The 23,016-nt window shown below is 42.1% G+C and overlaps 1 protein-coding gene across 1 annotated transcript in view; it reads right to left on the bottom strand.

The window, feature by feature from the left end:
- Positions 1 to 13,265: 13,265 nt before the first annotated feature.
- Positions 13,266 to 23,016, bottom strand: part of LOC125436756 (regulator of G protein signaling 7 binding protein) — a 70,672-nt gene continuing 60,921 nt past the window's right edge. The window contains exons 4-6 of the mRNA XM_048504020.1: positions 19,287 to 19,434; positions 16,688 to 16,758; positions 13,266 to 14,288 (exon numbers count right to left, since the gene is read on the bottom strand). Of these exons, the coding sequence (XP_048359977.1) occupies positions 14,197 to 14,288; positions 16,688 to 16,758; positions 19,287 to 19,434 (311 nt within the window). The 3' untranslated portion in view covers positions 13,266 to 14,196. The remainder of the gene's footprint in view (positions 14,289 to 16,687; positions 16,759 to 19,286; positions 19,435 to 23,016) is intronic.

Below are 23,016 nucleotides of genomic sequence, written 5' to 3'. Positions count from 1 at the left end.
CAGAGGCTGATTTTCCTGTGTGCAGTATAGTTGTTCAGTTCTTACTTTGTGTGAAAAAGGGAATTAGTTTTATCACTTAAGGTTTCTGCTGAAACATCTGCCTTCTGTTCATAAATATCAGAGGTTCACATCAGTGCTAGAATTTTAAGGAAACAACCTAGTGGGAAGAGTTGACTGTTATAAAATTTTAAACATCGACATTAATTGCCCAATAAAAAAGGACCCAGGCCAGAGTGCTTTTAGGGAGAAGTTGTCATTCTTGAAGTGTGGAGCTTCTCCACTTGGTGCAACACTGCACTGGCAGGGATCTGGTATGGGGGGGCGGTTCTTATAGTTCAGGCGTGGGATTTGGGGAGGACCGTAGAAAGCCCTGCTATGTATGCATATCGCTCCCTCTCAATGCATTTTTGGGTTAGGGCCTATGTTGTTTGCATGTTAATAAAGGCTTGCTTGAAAAAAAAAAGTTAAGAGAGGAATGACTTTTGAAGTGTAGTAGAAATAAGGGCTACGACTTCTAGACTGAATTGGTAATATGCTTCTAAGCACACCGTGGCTTTTTCTCCTTTAACGCAAAGAGGCTTTTTGTACTTGGAACTGAGATGAAAGCTTTCTCCTGTCAATGCAAATTTTCATTCTTTTCCTTAATATTTGTGCAGATGATAGGCTCAAAAATATATATATATATATATATTTGTCGGATCAAATAAGTAAATATGCAAAAATTCCCTTGAAGATGGTTCTATTAAATAATTATTCTGTAGTGAATAAATAAGTAGTAAATATACCAAAATACATTCTGTCCCTAGAAGATCATTCTGCAGTGCCCATTGTATTAATAAATAAGATTAAAATGACTCAGGATTATCAGTTCTGCAATTTCTTTAAATACCAGATGCTTTTTATATTGTCAGGTTGGGTTGGTGGCAAAAAAAATGCTCTTCTTTAAAAGTGGTAATCTTGCTACGGTACTTATTCAGTTGCTGTTAATGTTCTAAAATACCTTAAATTAGATGCTGTCAGAAATGTCCTACCTATAAGCGAAGAACTGAAGAACTGAAGGAGGAAAGTGTGTGTTGCGGGGGGAGGGGGCTTTTGATTTCCTTCACATTGAATGTGCTTTACATTTGGGTTTTATTCTTGGTTAAGCTTATGTTTTGACCTCCTAGTCACCGCACCCTCAGATCAGAGAATCCTCACGGTTTCTGAAACCTGGTTGAGTGTGATTTTCTCTCCCTTTGCAGGAAAAGTGAAGGAGATCGATGTGCAGTAGGCTTTCTTTGGCCTTTCTTACTCCTCCCCACCTCCCCCTACCCACACCACAGCAGTTCTACCCATTCTTCAAGCCACCATTCCAAAACAGAGGGGCTTTTTAATGCTGTTGTTGGATTAAATTGACATTAAATTGGATTAAATTGACATGATCAAGCGAAGTAATGCTAAACCAAAGATGATGTACACATACAGACACACAGGTGTCAGGCAATCTACCCAAATGGAGGTTGCACAGAAAGAAAAAGGAAGCAGTAGACAAACAGAATGGCAGCTTGGCTCTGCTCAGCTAGGGACACTTCACAAGAAGGGAATCCCTGTGTAAAACAGACAGCCACGGGGTAAGTAGTGCATCCATAAATGGTCGGGGAGTCCATCAGGGCTTGTTCTCAAAATCCTTTATCAAATGCCTCCAGACTTTGGAGCTGAACTACCTTCTTTCCAATTACACAGGGACTGGTTTCACATCAATGTTTCAGTTTTTATTTGCAGAACTTTTCATGAAAGTAACCACATGACATCATCTTAGGGTTGCCGGTTCCAGTTGGGGCCTGGTGTTCTCCTAAATTACATGTTAAATCCAATTTTCAGAGATCTGTTCCCCTTGAGACCATGGCAGCTTTGGAGGGTAGGCACTATGGCATCACGCCCATGCTATGCCCCAGATCTCCAAAGATTACCAAACCCAGAGCTGGGAGCCCTAAATCATCAACTACTCATCTTGCTGCTGTGTTCTCGCTTTTTTGCAATCTTTCCTCAACCTGGTTTTGGTACAGTTTTATTTTCTTTTTATGAAGGTTGCAACTGAAGTGCCTTTCAATGCTGTGTGGATGAAAATATAAATGTCTGTAGCTTCTGTCCACATCAGCACAATTTTCCTAACCTCAGTCCATGTGACCATTCCCCTTCCACTGCCAGAGAATTTGTTTTTTTATTTAAAAAACTAGAAATAATGAGATCACTATACCATTACCATGCCATAACAAACTATTGCACTAATTGCTAGCTTACTTTTAAGTCTCTGCCCCAATTTGTAGTGGACTTAGCAGGGGAAAGCCACAGGGCGCACATTTCCTCTTAACTGTTTGCAATGAAAAGTGCTAGAGGCCAACCTTTTATGACAGCTGGTACACTGTTGTAATGTATCATTATAACAATTTTACAGCAGGGTAACGAGTTCAGTTATCATTTTAAGCCTGACAAAAGCGCTTTGGAGCTTTCCCACAGCAAGGAAAGTGCAGGGAAAATATGAACGCCTTTGCATTCACAGCAGCAGTGGGAGTTATGCAAAGAATTATCTCTCTGTGGAAGCAGTGAGAGTTTAATCCATTACGATTTTTTCATGTGTAAGCTTCACCAAAATAAATGGAAATTGCATAGGGTGTTATTGTATAGATTCTACACATTTCAGCAAATGGGGTATGCCTATGAAACAGTCTTAGTGGATTTTCCCCATTTGTAATTCTCTAAAGGATTTGCTTGTGGCACATTAGTTTTTGATAATGGATTAATTTTGTCTGAATTCTGCAGCTTTGTCAAGTGTAAAGTGCTCAGTGTGGGTTTGCTGTATAATCCACTGTGGAGACATCGTAGGTAGGGAGATGCTGTCATGTATTCATTCAACTCCTTTTCTATTGAAAGGGGAAGGGAAAGGAGCCCATAAGCATTATTCACAGTTGCAAGATAATTGCTTTTTATTAAGTTTGCTATGTTCAATTTTTAGGGGGGAAAATTAGCAAGTTATTGCTGAACAGATGGTCCTAGGAAAACGGTAGTATTTGGTGCCTATGGAAGAGCCATGCCTGGTGCTGGGTGGTTCACTTGAAAGAGATGTAGCCTGAAAGTAATCAGATGTCAGTGTTGAAATTAGTTTCCTTAGCAAGCTGGAAGATTTTTTGACAATTGTGTCAGAGCCAGTGTGGTGTAGTTGTAGTATCTAGGGGAACCAGGTTTGAATCCCCACTTGTACCATGGAAGCTTGTTGGGTAACCTTGGTTTAGACATACTCTCCTAGCTTCAAATAACTCACAGGGTTATTATAAGGATGAACTAAAGGGGGAAAAGTACACTGTAATCTCTTTTGGGTCCTCAATGGGGAGAAAGGTGGAGTACAAATGAATTAAACAAATAAAAATTAAATGTCCAGATATATTGCTCAGCAGCAATAAATTCTTAATGGCACTGTATAAACAATTTCCAAAAGAATATTCAGTCTTCTTTCCAAAGGCAAGATCTTTCCAATCATTCCCTCTTAGAGTGAGTGTGATGCATGGAACATTGGAAGAGTTCCTAACATAGAAGTACCTCAAAGACTTAACCTGTCTTTATCTCAAAAACATATCCTCTTAGTTTAAATTCAGTAGTGGGTCCTTGGTGAAATGAGTTATTGGACTTAAAATTAATCATGGAAATTAATTCATGACTTATTGGACTTACTCCCTTATAGAATCTTAGAAGCATGCTATTTTAAAATAATTGTTTATAAGTTGGAGATCTGCAAGAAGTGCTGGGAAGTGGAGAACCATTTGTGAATCCCACTCACAAACTCTCCCCTACTATGCTAGTCTAAGCTTTCAGAGGTTTCAGTAGACATAACATTGGTCTTACCTGTGAAGGAGACTTCTCCATTGAGCAATGGATGACATCTGGGTTATTGTCAGCTACCATTCAGGAAGGCAGGGGTTAAATAAAAACTTCCCAGGCTCCTCTCTGTGCTGCGGCTCCGCCCCGTCTCCTGTGCTCCAGTTCTGGCTTCTCCACAAAGCAGTATTCCGCCTCTCAAAAGATTCTCTGCAAAAAACTTGACCTTCTAATGTTCCAACTCGCTTCCAATGTGCAAATAAGAAAAAACCATGGAAGTCATTAACAAAGGCCTTATGGAGTCTAAATAACAAGGGGCTCTGAACTAATACGCCTAAGACGGGAGGAAACCTCCTGGGTCATTAATCAAAACAGAAACCAATTATTAACTGTATAACAACTAACTAATCTTGGAGCAGGATGACGACCAATGGGAGGGCAGATGTCATCCATTGCTCAATGGAGAAGTCTCCTTCACAGGTAAGACCAATGTTATTTCTCCATTGAGCAGGATGACATCTGGGTGAACTCCCCTAGCAGTATCAGATAGATTTACAGGGTGGGGTCAAAATCCTCTCCAATGACATGCTGCAGGACTCTACGTCCATAATCAGCATCGGCAGCGCTGAAAACGTTCAGCCTATAGTGCCTAACGAAGGTGGATAAGGAGGACCAGGTTGCTGCTCTGCATATTTCCTCCACTGGTACGTTATTGTTAAAGGCCGCATTGGTGGAAGCATTGCGGGCGGAGTGTGCCGTGATCCCTACTGGAATTGACAGCTTTTGTTCCTTGTAAGCCTCGCTGATGCATTCCCTCAAGCACTTACTGATGGAAGGGGCTGATAATTTCTGACCTCTGTTGTGATTGGAAGTGGATATGAACATGGAATCTGATCTCCTGAATTCCTGAGTTCTGATTAAGAAGGCTTTTAAGGTTCGCCTCACATCTAATGTGTGCCAATACACCTCCTTAGGGTGTTTTGGGTTGGGACAAAAGGTGGGTAGGAAAATTTCCTGTTTCCTATGAAAGGTGGAGTTGACCTTTGGAATGAAGGTAGGGTCAATACGTAGCACCACCTTGTCCTTATGAAAGACACACAATGGGGGTTTCATGGAAAGGGCAGCTAGCTCTGAAGTGATGGCTACCAAGAAAACAGCCTTCATGCGAAGATGCTTAAGGGAACTCTCCATGATGGGCTCAAATGGTTTCTTGGTCAGGGCTTGCAATACTATATGCAGTCTCCATGTGGGAAAATGATGGTTGACCGGTTTATCTTTCAGTGTAGCACCCCTAAGGAATCTAACTATGTGTGGGTGTGAAGTGGGAGTATGCCCCTCCAGTCTGGGTAATACAGACGTGAGGGCTGCCATTTGCCTACGTAAAGTATTAGCTCTAAGGCCTGATTCCATGCCGTCCTGTAGAAAACTTAAAATGTCCCTGATCCTAGGTTCTGTAGGAGTCACTCTCTTCCTCCAGCACCACCTAACAAAAGCCTTCCAGGTAGTGATGTAAATTCTTTTGGTGGAAGATTTCCTGGAGGCCATTATGGTGTCGAGGACGGCTTTGGAGTATCCCTGAGCCTCTAGCTGTCGCCTTTCAATCTCCAGGCAGTCAAGTTGAGACGTTCTGGTTCCGGGTGGAAAATGGGTCCCTGTTGCAGGAGGTCCCTGTGCAGAGGGAGTCTCAAGGGTTTGCGTGCCGACATCTGTAATATGTTGGTGAACCAAGGTCGTCTGGGCCACCACGGTGCTACCAATATGACATCTGCCCTCTCTTCCCTGATCTTTCGGAGGAGTCTGGGGATCATGGGGAAGGGAGGGAAGGCGTACAGGATTCCTTGAGGCCAACTGGAGGATAAGGCATCCGTATTCTCCGCTTCCGGGTGATGGAATCGAGACATGAATCTGGGGAGCTGTTTGTTCAGATTGGAGGCGAAGAGGTCCAAGATTGGAGCTACCAGGGCATGAGCTATCATCAGGAAAATTTCCTTCTTTAGTCTCCACTCCCCTGGATGAATGCTCTGTCTGCTCAGCCAATCTGCTTGAACATTTAGATTCCCCTGAATATGTTCGGATTTGATGGAAAGCACATGAGTCTCTGCCCACTGAAAGATCAGGAGGGCTTCCTTCTGCAGCTCTGCAGATCTGGACCCCCCCCCCCCTGTCTGTTCAGGTAAGATTTCGCCGTTGTGTTGTCTGTCCTGATCAGCACGTGTGACCCCCTCAGGAGGTGCTGAAAGTGGCTCAAAGCCAACCAGATCGCTCTTAGTTCCAGCACATTGATGTGAAGTGCTGATTCCTGGGCTGACCAAGTCCCTTGAATGGGAATTCCCTCTAGAGTAGCTCCCCAGCCTAGAAGGCTTGCGTCTGAGAATACCTGTTTGGTGGTTGCAATCCAAAATACACGTCCCAGATTTAGGTTGGATGGTTTCATCCACCATAGTAGACTGACCTTGACTGGTCTTGGGATCACTACTTCTCTGTGGCTTTTGTGAGCGATGAGATCCTGGAAGGGGTGAAGGAACCTCTGTAGTGGTCTGGATCTGAACCTTCCCCACTGAATTGCCTCTGATAATGCCACCATGAGGCCCATCAAGCTTGCTAGAGAAAGCAGCGAGCATTTGTGTTTGTGCAGAACTTGGTTGATTTTGGCTTTCATAATCAATTGTTTCTTTGGAGGGACCAGAATCTTGCAGGTGGAGGTGTCTATGATGAAACCCAGGTGTTCCAGTCTCCGTGAGGGATTTAAGGAACTCTTGGCCCGATTGACGAGAAAACCATGGATTTCTAAAGTTCGGATGGTTTCCTGAGTGTGTTGTTCTGCTTGGGTCGAGGAGTCCGAACGAATCAGGATATCGTCGAGGTAAGGGTGAATCCTGATGCCTCTTTCCCTGAGAAGTACGATCAGGTTGATGAGGAGCTTTGAAAAAACTCGGGGGGCAGTGCATAGTCCAAATGGAAGTGCTCTGAATTGGAAGTGTTCTTTCCCCACTCCAAACCTCAGGAATCTGCGATGGCTCTCGAAGATGGGAATGTGGAGATATGCCTCTGACAAATCTATGGAGGTGAGGAATTCGCCTGGTTGAAGCGAGTCTGCGATGGACCTCAGAGTTTCCATTCTGAAATGTTTCAGCCTTACGAAGCTGTTGACATACTTCAGGTCTAGGATTGGTCGCCACTCCCCAGTTTTCTTGGGAACTGTGAACAGTATGGAGTATACTCCTCGTCCCCTCTGTTCTTGTGGCACCGGCTCCACCGCCTCTATATTTAGTAGATGTGCGATGGCTTCTAGTTTTCTGGCTCTTTTTTCTGGAATTCTGGACAGCGGAGACATGATAAATCAGCTTGGGGGTAGAGACATGAATTCTATTACGTACCCTGAAGAGACTATTTCCAGGGACCAGGCGTCTGCGTGAGAGGCTTGCCAAGTTTGGTGAGACTTTTGGAGCCTGCCCCCCACTGCATTGTTGTTGGCGTCATGCCTTGGGTTGTCGATTGTCCTGCTGGTATCGGTCAGGGAACGACCCCTTCTTGGAAGTAAAACCTTTTTTGAATTGTTGTCTTCCCTGGTTCCAGTATGGGTGACGAAAATTGTCTCTTTTAAATTGACTGGTGCTCTGCTGGGGTCGAAAAAAGGACTGAGAAGATGGCTTCTTGTCAAGGCCACGAGCCTGTTTTGGGAGATGTTTAGGTTTCTCCTTAGGATCGACCAGGAACTCACTGAGTTCTTCTCCAAAAAGCTTGTGTCCGTGGAAGGCACATTCGGAAACCATGGTTTTAGAACGCCAGTCGGTCTGCCATGCTCGTAACCAGAGTAGCCGACGTGTGGCCACTGAAGAGGCCAAAGAACAGGCCGAGAAGGTGACTGCATCTAAGGTGGCGTCGGCCGCAAAGCTGGCTGCTTTGAGCATTCTGTTCACCCCTTCTATGGCTTTGGTCTCAGTAGGGGGTATCAATTCCAGAACCTTTCTTGCCCATACTATGGAGGCTCTGGAGACAATGGAGGCTGTAGCCGATGCTCTAATGGCCATGGCCATCGCTTCGTGTGTTCTTTTGCAGAATTGATCAGATCTTCTATCCTGCATGTCCTTGATCTGTCCTCTGCCATCCTTGGACACCAGGCCTGAGGACTATAAGGCTGCCACTGGACCATCTATAATGGGAACTTGTAAGATATTGTTAGCATAAGCAGGTAAATCGTACAGTTTACGCAAATAATTGGGGCACCTTTTGTTGGCTGCGGGCTTGTTCCATTGATTAGTGACCTGAGTTTCAAAGTATTCTGGGAATGGGAAAACCCTTTTGGAATCAGGGTGAGGTGGGAAGAATTCGCCGTCACCCTTGTGCAGAGAAGTGGATTTACGTTTAGAAGACCCTTCACTGCTTTTGGCTTCTCCAAGGTGCAAGGCAGCAACAGATTTGGAGAGCAAATAATGGTAGTCTTCAATCTTAAATAGGCGGGAGGATTGCTCAGTGACCTGCATCTCCTCTAAATCCTCCTGATCAGAGAGTAACTCCCCCTCTTCCTTACCCTGGGTCTCAGAATCTGAGGAGTCCACAGTGGGTACAGGGATTAGTTTTGGCTTTTTGGGAGCAGCCTTGATTTGCCAGGCAGAGCCGGCCCTTTTATTTTCTCTAATGGAGTCCTTAGAGGTTGAGATGGAACTGAGAGAGGGACTGGGGGGACAGAAATCCGTCTGTGATCTATAGAGGGTTAACATCTCCTCTCTCATTACTGCCTTTTCCTGCTGAAAGGCGCCCTTAATGAAGGCAAAAATTTCAGTCTTTAAATCCCCTAAGGAAATCTTACCACTCTCTTCAGGATTTGAAGCCTCCTCCTGTTCTGTTTGAGCCATTAAGCAGTCCTGACTCGGTACACCAGAGTGCATTGGACTGTTGCAGGGAGCGGTCCACCATTTTGCGCACCTTTTCATTTCGGCACGAAGGCTCACTCCTCTGGTGACTGGCTGCTCTGCCCAGATTCTCCTGGGACCTTGGCTGCCTTCGCTGTCCTCCTCAGAGGACAGAAGCTTTTCTCCCCGAGGCATGAAGAGGAGAGGAGGAGGGATCGAAGTATCAATTGCTCACCGCTTCAAGCTGTTAGGCAATCTGCGGGTCAGTACGGTGGCGATGGGAGTGCTCAGCCGCTTGAGAGGAAGGCTTAATAAACTCCCAGTGAAATTTAGAATCAAACAGTTGATATAACGTCCCAAAAAAGGAAAAAATGGTGGCTCTAAAAGCCACCATGCCTGCTCTTCCTAAGGCAGGGAACAAACTGGGGCACAGGAGACGGGGCGGAGCCGCAGCACAGAGAGGAGCCTGGGAAGTTTTTATTTAACCCCTGCCTTCCTGAATGGTAGCTGACAATAACCCAGATGTCATCCTGCTCAATGGAGAATGATCTCTCCTTCCCTCTTTTTCCTTTGAATGGTGTTCAGTTGTTATCAATATTCTATCCCTTTTAGAGCAAGCCAGTTTGGTTTTTGCTTGTTCTTGGTACCTTATCTTTGAGAATGCCTATTGTGTAGTTCACATCATCCATACTGGGGGAACAGAGTCAGTCAGTTTACTATTAGTGTGTGGTAGTATATTTATCAACAAAGATGACCCATTACAAAGTGACCTTAAAAAAGCAAATTGCATATCTCTGTCCCAACAAATTGGTAATGAGTAATAAGTAATAAGGTATTGTCAAAGGCTTTCAAGGATTCAACTGTTCTGGCAGGTTTTCCGGGCTGTGAGGCCGTGGTCTGATGGATCTTGTTCCTAACGTTTCGCCTGCATCTGTGGCTGGCATCTTCAGAGGTGTATCACAGAGGGAAGTCTGTTACACACTGGGTCCAGAGAGAAGGGAATGTTTGGGGTATATGTTGTCCATGTCCCAGGGTGGGGAATCAATAAGTGTAACGTGATTTTATATTTCCAGTATCTGTTCTGAGCTGTGAGCCAGGAAGTCCATGGTACATGCTGATGAGGTCATGAACACATGAAGCTGTATCAAAGTCAGTATTGTCTATGTCAGCTGGCAATCTCCATTCAGAGTATCAGGTCTTTCACCTGCACTTTTTATTTGGAAATGCTGGTGACTGAACTTATGAACTTCTGCATGCAAGCCATAAATTCAAAGCTGCAATAAAGGGTTAATAATAATGGTATACATCTTGGAATTTTATGCTGTCAAGAGTTACTGAGATAATATATAAAGTGCCATGAAGATTCTAAAGTGTTACAGAAATGCTAGGTTTTATGAGTTAGGGCAAGTAATTTTTCATTCTCCTGCATGAGTAGCACAAAGTTGTCAGAGTTAAACGGGGCTAACAGCATTTTGCATTTGGATCTGATTACGAGTTATTTAAAGTAAAAATAAGCAGTGTGTAATGTTCCTTCTTTGTTTAAGTTAACTGTCACATATACTTCTGCAAGATGTATAATTAATTGCCATTCCTTCTAAAAGTAAACTTTAAAAAGAGGATTCAGTGTGCCCTTATAATTAAGAACTCTTAAAAGTTCTTTTTAATGTCAAGCAGATGCAATTCATTCTTGAGCCAAAGGGATCTCCAGATGTTGCAGCTTCAGACCAGTATCTAGTCTCTGTAGCTTTGTATAAAGAAATAAATTAACAAAGTACAAGGACACTAATGAGGAAGGCAAATACAACAAATGCAGTGATTCCCAGTCCAGTCAACACCCCTATTCTAAAATACACAGAAATGTAATATCCATTACAGTTAAAAGATCATCAGAACACAGAACTACTGGTTGTAGAGTGAACTGTCGGATGTATAATCAATATAGAATATTTGTTAATGCTACTAGATACCCAGCTCTTTCACTTTAATAGCATGGATGCTCTCACTCCACTCAGCTACATTTGAAACCTTTTCCCAGTATGAAGAACGGCCATCCAATTCTTGCTTCAGTAAAAGAACCACTCAAGTTGTAGGAAGGCTCCTTAGGCTATAGGAAAACGTGCAATGTTGCAGAATGGATTAATAGAATGCCATTATAACTGGTCAGAGTCCTACTGCTTTTACTTAAGAGCCCTGTTGGATCAGACCTGGGGTCCATGTAGGCCAGCATCCTATTTCACATAGTAGCCAACCAGTTACCCTGGAAAGCCAGCCTGGAAAATGCTACAGATAAAAGATACAGAAGCCTCCCCCTGATCTCTGTAGACTAGAGATGTATATTTGGCAGAGCCAAACTGACCCCCAGCCCTGCAATACCTTGTCAGTATTTTTCAGAAGGTTTTCTCACCAACTCCCAAATAGCAGTGATTTAAGGGAGTTGAAAAGCAGATTCTTTTTGCTGATTTTTTTCAGCATTTTCCAGGCTGCTTCAGCCCTGCTGCCATTTAAAAAAGACTGGGGGGTTATTCCCTCTTGCTCCTCTCCATCCCTCTCCACCTCAATTAGCTGCTGGCTGGCTGGGCCCAGTAGTAGGAACAGTTTCCAAATAGGTTTTGAAAGCTTGCCAAAAATACCTTAGGACCTTACTGTTTTAGGAAACCTGTACTTGACAGATTGTATAACATCTTCTCACTCTACCTATATACATACAAAACCCTCTTCTAATTAATATAAATGGTGAATGCTTGATTTCTAAAAGGACAAATCCAGTAGTTAGTAATGAAAAAACAGCATCAGATTTCAACTTTTTACAGGTCAGTAGCCAGGGATGCAGCTACACAGGTGGAAGAATGGAAAGGTTCTAATGGGCCCCTTCTGCACATGCAGAATAATGCACTTTCGATCCACTTTCAATCCACTTTACAGCTGGATTTTACAGAATAGCAAAATCCACTTGCAAACGGTTGTGAAAGTGGATTGGAAGTGCATTATTCTGCATGTGTGGAGGGGTTGTAGTGAGATGCCGGGGGGGGGGGGGGGGGGAGATACTTTGATTGACATGATGACAGAAAGCAGTTCAGGCTTCTTCATGGCTAGGAAGATGTTCTTTGCTGGAATGGGGCATCCTTTCCAGAAGGGAGAGATAACACACCAGCCCCTTGATGTAAACTCCTCTTGATGGGAGGTCACCTGGAGCCCCAAGGCTTAGCACCCAGATTGGCTGAAGACCCCAGAGCACATATAGGAATGGGGTCTGAAAAGAGGAACTGTTCCTCTGTGGGAAGGGCTTCATTCCTGGTTTCCTTCTTGACTCCCTTTTGATTGGGATCTCTGGGGAGCGTGTTTTTTGTCATGAAGGATGTCAGAAATGATCAAATATAAAATGCAGCTGCACCAGGCAGACACTTTGCATTTACCCAGATCAGATGCAATACAAACTGTAAGTAAGTTGGAAGCTTTTTTATTTTCCTTAGTGTGCTAGATCCTGTCGTTTGCAATATCCTGTATTTGTGCCTTGTAGAAATAAAGTTTAATTTAACATGTGAGAATCTGCTCAAGTCTTTACCCACCAGATTGGCTCCTTGGCATGCTACTGAATGGCAACCTTGCAAGTTTGACTTCAGGCAACCATGCTAGAGAGGGCTGGATTTTACCTGAAGTAGAATTTTACCCAAAGTTAAGGGGAGGCAAGACAGTGGCTAGTCTTGCCCCACAACATACACAGAGACCACAACAGTTCTCCTCAGATGAGAGGGAGGGAGAGACAATAAAGTTAACATTTTCAAAGTTTTGTAAGCCACTCTGGAGTCTTTACAGTCTAAAAAGCATGTTATAACTTATTTATTTAGAATATTTATATGCTGCTGCTTCAGACTTTTGCTCAAAGTAACTTGCAGATAAAAACGTAAGCCATTAAAAACATAAGCTGTCAAGGTAATAAGAAAAATAAATTTGTTCCTGTCACTGCAAACCAGGGTTTGCTGCATGATCACTGCAAACCAGGGTTAACTGCAGGTGGGAGTTTTGGTATGCAGGGGAAAAAATAAATCATTGCTTGTGATTCAGACCTACTAATGGGTTCTTACAAATATGGAAATCTTTCAATTTTCAGCCATCTGCAAAAAGAGCAAAAACTTATAACAACTCACACTAGTATCATTCCCCTTATCAAAACCCATACCAGATTTGTTTCCTCTTTCAGCCCCACCTACCTCCCAAGGTATCTGTTGTGGGGAGAGGAAGGGAAAGGAGTTTGTAAGTTCCTTTGAGTCTCCTTACAGGAGAGAAAGGTGGGGTATAAATCCAAACTCTTCTAAATCAAAATGCCCAGTAAAATCCCCTTCTTTGCAATTGCTCAGATACAGAGTAGGGCAAGAACTGTCATCAAGAACTCTCTCTTTTTAAATGTAGGTTCAAGGAAGAAAAACAGTTTCAGGGTAGATAGTTTCAGGGTAGTTTCAGGGTAGATAGACAACACGTTCATTTTGATGATCAGAATGGTCACTAAAACAGGGACAAGGAATTACACATGATACTTCATTGTATAATTAATGCCAAGACAACATGTTTTAGTTTAACTAAAAAATATTTATTAACAATGTAAAATGTTTAATATTTTACAATCAGAGCTACTCCTGACATGCCCTATAAGCAGTAACACTAATTTGATGTGCAGACACCATGCTTCAACCTTTAATGAAAACAAAATAGGATAATCTGCTTTACATTTGTGGATTGTATAGTTTCCTACACCGTCTTTTAAACATTTAGTCTTTTCTTCCCAAAGCTGAATAGATAACATTTCTTTTTAAAAAGTAAATTAACTATTTCTATGCATTGTACAATATGTAGATATAACTCTCATATTTACAGGATCAACATATTAATGTTAAGTTGCTTGTGTATTTGAAATTAAGATATTGTACTATGAAGATCTTGGATAAATTGAGATATAGAGTGGAAGACTAAATATGAATGAGAGCACAAAAAGCAATAGGAGAGTTTGTGCATGTTCTCTTACAATATTGGCTCTGTTTATTTTAGCGCTTTAGAACTTAAGCACAGTTTTGCTGTTCTAAATACTTTCCTATGGATTAAGATTGCTTAATAGAATATGTTCAAATATTTTAACATCATACTAGCAAGAGCTACAGTCATACTATTGTACTGTACACAATTGGTTGTTGTGGTTTTGTACACCAAATAAAATTTTCTGCATGTTTTATTCAATAATCATAATATTTGTCTCTAATCACAGATTGATTTCAAACAGACGTGCAGTATGCCGTTAAAAAACATTTAAAATATTCTTAATGTTAAACTGGTTTCTTCATTTGGTTCTGGTCAGCAACAATCTGTAAAACTTGTCAAAAGGAGAAGAAGAGATAGAATTAGGGCAGTGTAGAAAACATACATTTTAAGTTAGAGCACAAGGTTTATCCAGCTGAACGTCAATTGTATTGGCTATAGTTATCTGCGCACTTCTGTAATGAGTCTTCTAGCTTGAGACAAGACAGCAGAGTCCAAAGAATCTTCGCTTCCTTCTTCGCACTAGTGGATAAGGAGTCAAGTTTAGGAGGCTGCTATCATCTGTGATTAAAAGAAAAGAGTAGAATTAAATGGAACAGCAAGCAAATATTTAATTCTATAGTTTGCAAGGCAGGAGACTCTGTCAAGAGGCCATGTGGATTTATTTTATTTTTAATTAAACGTATATCTCAACTGAAGTCAGATTCTGGATGTCATACAGGAAGAAAAATGAGAAGTAGAGAGTAGACTTGGTCAATACCTTAAATATTTGGTAAAATTCGGATTCAGGCTTATTCGGGCATAAAAGTATCTGTATGCCCGAATAAGCCTGAATACCAGATTTGGCATGCCTGAATATATTTGGATATCTGAATATATTTGGGTCCTTCTGATTTTGGGAGGTATTTTTTTTGGTGTTTTTTGCATTTTGGCCTGCAGGGGGTGCATTTTTAAAGCTTGTGGAACCAAAATGTCAGTGTCTCACAACAAAATAAGCCTTTTGGGGGCCCATAAAATTGAACCCCCAGAAGCAAAGTTCACCAAGTCTTGAAGCTATTACCAGGAGGGCCTCCTGGAGCCACCTTGAAAGTCTGGTGCCTCTACCTTGAAAAATGTGCAACGTGCTTACACACTCAGAAATTTCACATTGGGTACAATGGAGCCAAGGCACAGCAGAGCACAGAATCTGGGCAAATTTCTTGGGGTGCCTGCCATGGGTGCATTTTTAAGGCCATGGGCACCAAAATTTCAGGGTCTCATCTGGAGACTGTCTTGATGATACCACCTGAGTTTAGTAAAGATTGGTTCAGGGGTGCCAAAGGTATGGACCTTCAAAGGGGTAGCCCCCATCTCTTATTACAGTGGTTCTCAACCTGGGGGTCAGGACCCCTTTGGGGGGTGGAATGACCCTTTCACAGGGGTCGCCTAAGACTCTCTGCATCAGTGTTCTCCATCTGTAAAATGGATAAATGTTAGGGTTGAGGGTCACCACAACATGAGGAACTGTATTAAAGGGTTGAGAACCACTGTCCTATTAGCTCCCATTGGAAACAATGGGGGCACCCACTTTGCACAAGCTTTAAAAATGCGCTTCCTGCAGGCCAAAATGTGAAAAAACACCAAATTTTTTTTAAAAAGACACACATTTGAGCTGATTTTGGCCCAAATATGCCCAAATGTGCCAAGATTCGGGCTGAATCTAGGACCGTGGTGGCGAACCAATTGGCCATGCTGGCAGGGACTGATGGGAATTGTAGTCCATAACATCTGGAGTGCCAAAGGTTCGCCACCACTGATCTAGGATTTGGTGCACCTGAATCTCAAAGCTTAGTAAAGAGATCTAATCCTCCTGTCATGTGCAAACCTCATTGAAATAATGGGAGTTGTGCACAGGAGAACTTCCATTGAATTGTACTCCAAGTTAATTAGGGGAGTGCTGCTGGAACCAATCGTATCCAGGAGTTTATAGGTCATGAATAAGTATGGATATTAACCAATAAAGGTTCTCCACAAAGTATTCCCCCATCAAAGAAGACCTTTTATTAAGGAAATCCAATTTCCATATTATTATTAAAAACATGAGATTTTATCTGAAATTGTACCTCATTTAAATTAGTCGCTCTTAAAGTATGAGAGAAGTGCTAAATGAATGGCAGATTTACAAGCATCAATGAAAGCAGAAATTTTGAAGACGATGTGACAGTTCTTACAGTAATTTTCAGTGGGAGTTCTTTTGCCTTTGAAAGATCTTTTACACTTTCATTCTGCATTGGAAAATCAGCAGCTTTTCCAGGCAAAATTTGTTGGATGTCTTGATTCACCTCATTTCACAATTCAAGAATGCCTAGCTCTTAATTCCTCATGTTGTTTTACAGTGTCATAAACACACACTGCACTGTATAAAGTAACGTAAGTGGATAGAAAAGATCTGAGTGCGTTCATAAGTGAGAGTTTCACAGTGGGAAAGGCAGCAGACTGAAATAATTGGAAACATGAACAAGGGGATAAGTATACGCTATTGCATCCTACATGACTCTCTGTCAGCTGGGGTAAGTTTAAGACTTCACAGAAAAGGTGGATCTGTAGGAAGGATCTGAAGGGAAATACTAGAGCTGCAAAATTTTGGGAGTCAGCGCCACCCTTGGGAAGTATACCTGTTCTGATCAAGTATACCTGTTCTGATCAAGTATCTTATATATGAGCCCAGAGATTCATATGGGGGCACATAATGGCTCTTAGCAGCTGTGAAGGCAGGCTGTGTACAGCCACAGATGTTCTGACAGGAAGTTTCTGATATGAGAGGCCATGTGGAGATTGGGTAGAGTTCTTTTTTAACATCCTTAACACAACATTCCAAACCTTTTCTGTGTCATCAAATGTAATATACAAATAATTAATTTACTTAAATAAATTGACCCCGACTACATAAATATGCAAATGTTACACAGAGAAAAGCTTACCTTGATTTTTCAATGGCAAAGGCATAGTCTCCCTGAGTTTACTTAAAAGATTTTTCATTTCTCTCATATCTCTGCAGAAATGAAGTACAGAGCAGGTCAAATAAAAGGAACATTAATGGAGATAAAAATCTATTTTCTGCTTTTTTTTATTCTAATAATAGTATTCTGCATCTTCCAGATAGGTTTTTTTGGCAATTTAAAAAAAAGGACATTGAATTGAAGGCTTCTGAAAACACATAATGGCCAAATGGTATTTTTTTTCACAATAAATACAACTGTGTTTTTCCTAATTTTATTTGTGTTTATTCCTCTTGTGCAAATAAGAAAGATTTAAGGAGGAAAACTTGACAGCGGCCAAGATCAACAATTTGTATTAATGAAATTATATTCAACTATTATTTTGAAACTTCTCAGCTTTCTTTTTCTATTAAGTTTGCACTGGACAGTTATTTCCTGTAGAATATTAACTACAGAATTGGAATTGGAACCAGTTTTCTTAAATTCTTTTTGCTCCCAGAGTTTGCTCCCAGAGTTTGTGCCTCAAACATAGTCAACCAATAACTGGAACCACAGTCAAAAAATAAATGAGGCTTTATCACACAATACTTTTTTGGGGCAGATCTAAGATTTTTTAAAGAATAAAATGTAGATTAGTAAGTATCCATCGCCAAGGAGAAATCAATTTAACTAGGTATTGGTTGGGGGAGGGAGACAACACACATCTTTACTAGGAACTTCATGAGCTTCCTTTAAGTAGCCTTCCTTGAGGGGATTTACCCCACAGTTTTAGAACAATTGCAGTACTCCAGAATGTTAATATCAGAAATGTTTTGAGGGTGGGGTATAGTTGTAGGAATTGCAGCTACACTTGTCAGCCAGTGAGGACTGGTGACAGCTCTCTGTGAGTACAGACTCCTTTTGTGTGAAGGAGCCAAAATACTAAAGGGGGAGAGTTGAATCTGATGTCTCAATTAATGTATTTTGCTCCTTAAATCTATCATTTTTTGAAGAAGGCATGGCATGAACTAGGTAGCTGGAGCAACTTGCATATGACAGTACTGTAACTTTACTTCGTATCCCCTACAAAGTCCAGGACAATTATTTTATTAATGGTTATGAAAGCGACTGTTGATTTTGGATTCACTCGCTCCACACTGCCTTAAAAATACTTGTAATTCTAAACATAAAACTATTTGCCATATAGTTAATAATTTTAACCATTTAATAAAATTGATTGTATCATAGTAAATATTTTAATTATCAATGGTTCTTCAGCATGCATGCACCTCCCCTTTGTCCCTTCTAATTTTCAACAGCACATGCACTTGAGTGACAATAATACAGATGACGCTCGGTTCTGTTTCATGCTTCCATTTCCAATTCCCAGTAAAAACCCTAAACCAGGGGAGTTAAACATGCAGCCCAGGGGCTTATCAAGCCAAAGAGCCAGCTGAGACAGTCTCCCTTCTTGCTCCCAATCTTCTCTGGTGAGCCCGCTGGAACAGTTCTGTAGTCTGGGGGTGCTGTTGGACCCTGGCCTACTCCTGGATAAGCAAGTAGCTGCTGTGGCCAGTAGTGCCCTTTACCACCTTGGTTTGACTGGTTAGCCATCTGCAGCCTTTTTTGGGCAGAAAAGACCTGGACACTATGGTATATGCCCTAGAATAGATTACTGCAATCCATGCTATGCAGGTCTGCCTTTGAGAAGTATTCGGAAACTTCAATTAGGACAGAATACTGCAACCGTGATGCTGACAGGAGTGAGTCATAGGGGTCCTATCATTCCAGGTAGCCCATCTAGACTGGCTCCTGATTGGTTCTGATAACAATTCAAGGTGCTGATCTTGATCTTCAAAGCCCAACATGATTTCAGTCCTATGTCAGGACTGCCTACTCTCTCATGAACCCAATCAACCACTATGGTCATCTTTGGAGGTCCTGGTTTAGGTAACTTTGCCTTCTGAAATTAGGTGAGTAGCAACTCAGGGGAGAGCCTTCAGAGTAATGGCACCAAAGCTTTCCCCAGGGAGATTCATCTGTCCTCTTCATTTGGCATCTTTTGCCTGAAAGAGAACACTCTGTTTCATTTAGTATTCCCTCTGGGATCCCTCCTTCCTGACCAATGTTTTAAACTGCTGTTTTTATTTATTTGTATGTATTTTAACTCTGTTCTTTAATTTGTTTTAATGATGTGTATTGAAGGGTTACTTTTTAATGGTTTTAAAGTGTGATTTTATTATGTTTGTTTTCAATTGTTTGCTGCCCTGGTAGCTCTTGTGAGGGCAGAAAAGTGGGATATAAATTGCAAAATCCCATTTGCCAAGTAGAAGGTGGGAAGCATGAAATTGAATTCCTCCTATTACATTGTTCCTGTGAATAGAGTTTGATGAATAGAGTTTGATGCTGCTGTTGGACATCTGATGGGATGACCACACAAAACGAGTTATCAGTAACCACACACATGCAGTAAGAGTAAGTGGTTCTTTCTCCAGATTGACTGAACATATTGGAGCTCCTTTCTACATGTCCCTCACCTTTATGGAATCAAAGCAATTGTGTTTAACAAGATCACATTATTAGAACAGAATAAGAAACATACCTCTCTGTGTTTTCAATATCTGTGGAAACCTGCCATAGATGTTGCTGAATGTCTGTGGGTGAAGATGATGTATCTTCTAGAATAGGAACTTCTGAACTCTCCTCTACTTTACTGTCTCCAGTCTTTGGAGCCGCACAAGTTTCCAACCCTTTGAAATATTCAACAATAACAAGATTCAATTAGATCACCAACCATTTGTATGTAGATATATTGTCTTTGGTCATCTATCTCTCTGGAAAAGTTTGCTTGACCTTAGAGCTTTAAAAATGCAGAGCTTCTAAAAATATTTGCTACAAATAGCTGAGCTCTGGATAAATTCTGCACATTTAACATTGGTTTGCTTATTTTCTGCTTCTGCTAGCAGAGAAGGGGCAGGAGGGCAGTGAATGAATTTCCTAATTCCTGGAAATCTTATCATTCAGTCACTCCTCTATGTTTTCATTTAATAACAACAGAACCCCTAGCTCACTGCTTTCTTCAGGCAATGTAGAAAAATAACAGGACCAGTAATCTTCCTTTAATCTTCCTTTAGAAGCTAACTTCAGAGTCCAGATATCAAATACAAATGAATACATGTAACCATCTTATTTACAACACCTGTATGGCTTACAATATAGGGACAAAACCGGAGCCGTTGTTAAACTACCCATTTCCTTGGCTCTAGTTTAAACTGGAAAACACACACTCGTTTTTAGGAATGTCTTATCTAAAATATATACTATTAGAAGTTGTATATAATGGAATAACAAGAATCATTATCATCGTGGCCTCCAAGATTCGAAACAATAAGTAAGATATGAACTTTAATTTCTGAACTTACATGGCACACAACTGTGCAGTTTACCGACTGTCCTTATTTTGGAGTGTCCTCAGTGTAACTTATCTAGGTCATTTTGAATTTCATCAACGGTGTACTGCAGCAGAATCTTTCAGTGTTGCATGCACACTATTTTCCCTATGGGTCAGACTCTTTAGTTAAAGTAACCTGATGGACAATATTTCTTGAAGCTTCTTTCGTACTTAAGAATAATCCTGTGCTTTGGAAAGAATTCATTGAACACTCAAAAGTAACTCACCCCAACACTAACTCAAACTGCCAGTCAAGTTATTGAGGAAGATAAAATGGTGGGCCGCTTCCTCCAGCTTCACACAAGCAAAACAAAATCTTCCACACAAAGGCTGTTTCCGCATGGCCACACTCGGGGGGTGCATCGGCGTATACGACGCTGACGCACCCCCCTGGGACCGTTTGCACGAATGGTCCCGGTAGGGGCGAGGAAGACGGCGCAGTGCTGCGCCGTCGCCCAAACGCCTTACCTTCCCTCCAACCTTCCGGCACGTCGCCCAGGCCAGGGGACATGCCCCCCTGCCCTGCGCAACAACTCTGGAGTCGCAGGGCAGGGGGGCGTGTCCCCAGGCCTGGACGATGCGCCGGAAGGTCGGAGGAAGGTAAGGCATTCAGGAAAGGGGGGGGGGATGGCGCTGTTTCTGAAATACCTCGTCCAGGGAGCGAGGTTTGGAAACAGCGGCTTCGCACTGCTCGGGGGTTGTGATGCAGCAGCGGCGGCCGTGCAAACCCCTCCCCAGGGACTCTGTTTTTAGCATCCCTGGGTCGCTGTATTCCGCCCGTGTGGAAACAGCCAAAGTTCAGAAGAGTCTCCTGCTTAGGACCTCTTGTAATTGCACTAATACAGCACATTTATTTAAACAAAGGAGACAGCTGAGTGCACAGATGGAAAACATTGAATTCTTTCAGACAGCCAAATGCCAGTTGCACACTCACAATGAGCACAAGGCAACTGATTCTGGTGTTCGGCTGTCTGTAAGCAATTTCCACTTGAGAAGCACTTTTGTGCCTCCAGGCAGTTGTTCCACATTTCCCAGTGCAGCTGCCCAGTTCCTGACAAATGGTTATGTTGTGGCTCTTACGTAGCATCTATCTACAGATAGCCAATGTCTCATGAACTACCTGTGTTCATTACAGCATAGAGCTAACAAGTGATTTAACAAGGAAAGTATACCTGTTAATTTCCTTATCTGCTCGGTGTTAGGGTCACACACACACACACACACACACACACACACACACACACACACACACACACACACACACACACAGAGTCTAACAGTATTTAGCAAAGTGAGCTTTAGAATTTGGAAAGAATTGAATGTGTGTGCTTCATGGCCAACCATTTTCTGGACAGACTAGGTATCTCAGAGGGCTCATCCAGATGATTAGAAGGAAGCATTCCCTACAGCATTTGAAACTGTGTAGAGTTGTTAGCAGGCAAAGTGGCTGTGCCTGGGCATTGGGGTGGGAAATAACCAGTGAAGAGACATGGATCTGTTAAAGAGGCAGGAGACATGTTTGTGGCTTTTAAAAATTGTTTTAAATAACTAAGAGTCCCATCCAAAGTTGGGGTGGGGGACACACAAATCCTTTTGTGGTAATGTGCATGGCCACGGTGGTAGATTTGCCCTCCTTGACATACATGTCCTGACAGAGGGGCAATTCCACTGGTGTGCAATTGCCATGCCCCCCCCCCCCCCAGCGCTGGATGCGGCACCAACATTCCAGGACCCCTGCAGGGGACTAGGGATGGGGTCAAGGAAGGAGTTAACATTAGTCAGCTCCCTCCTGGTCTTTGCCGGTGTTACACCAGTGGGTTGTGCTTCAGACTTAAGCTACCCAAAAGGTGGTGCAAGTCTATTGAGGCTCAAAGAGACTTCTCAGCAGCAGAGGGGCGCTGCATTGGTGTCACAGCCCACTGCTTCCAGTTTGGATGAGACTTCCCAGGTTGTTTGTTCTACCAATGGGGTAGAAAAGTGCACAACCCACAAATAATAAAGTAAGAGTTCAAATAAGGAGTGCTTTTCTTGGCACCTTTGACAGATGGAGTGATTACCTGAGAACTCCTCATCTTTGGAAGTTATCTGGAGAAACATCTCAGTTCTGGTAACACAGATAAAATGGTAGGTTACTGGTGGGGGATTGGCCTTTGAGAACACAGGCACCATCCAAATTTGTATAGCTATATGCTAGGTGGCACAAGCAATAACTATGGAAGTGTCAGTCAGAGGGAGGATGTAGCTTAATGAACAAGATCTGTTATAAATTCATAATATAAGGAAGGAAAATTATCTCAAGTAGTTATCTCACTGTAGCACTGAATCAAACAAAGAAGCCAAGAATAAAATACACACAGGTCAATATTGCATGTAGCTTGGCTCTTTGCAAAGAACTCTACCACAAAGAAGGGTGACAGAAGATATAGCACTACTGACAACCCAGAGATGCTGATGTAAACAGACTTTATAAAACTCCACCTTTTATTCTGCAAAACAGTTTTCAGACCATTATGGTTCCAGTCTGGAGAGGAGTATGAAAACATGTATGTGACATTGAAGTTGCATAATCAAATTAGTGAGGGCAGGCAAAACGCCAGGAGAAAATGCTTCTGGAACACAGCCATACAACCTGAAACCCACAACAGCCTATATTTTTATTGTTATGAGCAACATTTTGTCTTTGAGTTGATTCTGGTGCAATCACAACAGCTGACTTATTGCAGCCTCTGGGATTTTTAAGGCAAAAGAATAACGGAGATGGTTTGCCATCCCAATATTAAACTGGGCTAGCTTCTGAGTTCTGACATGATCAGATTAGCCTTGGTCATCGAGTGGATTCTTACATATTGAAATATAAATGTTTTCTGGTAGAATTGCTACT

Source organism: Sphaerodactylus townsendi, linkage group LG07, assembly GCF_021028975.2.
Source record: "Sphaerodactylus townsendi isolate TG3544 linkage group LG07, MPM_Stown_v2.3, whole genome shotgun sequence".
Lineage (NCBI taxonomy): Eukaryota > Metazoa > Chordata > Lepidosauria > Squamata > Sphaerodactylidae > Sphaerodactylus > Sphaerodactylus townsendi.
Note: the sequence above shows the minus strand (reverse complement) of the source record. Positions and strands in the feature narration are given on the sequence as shown.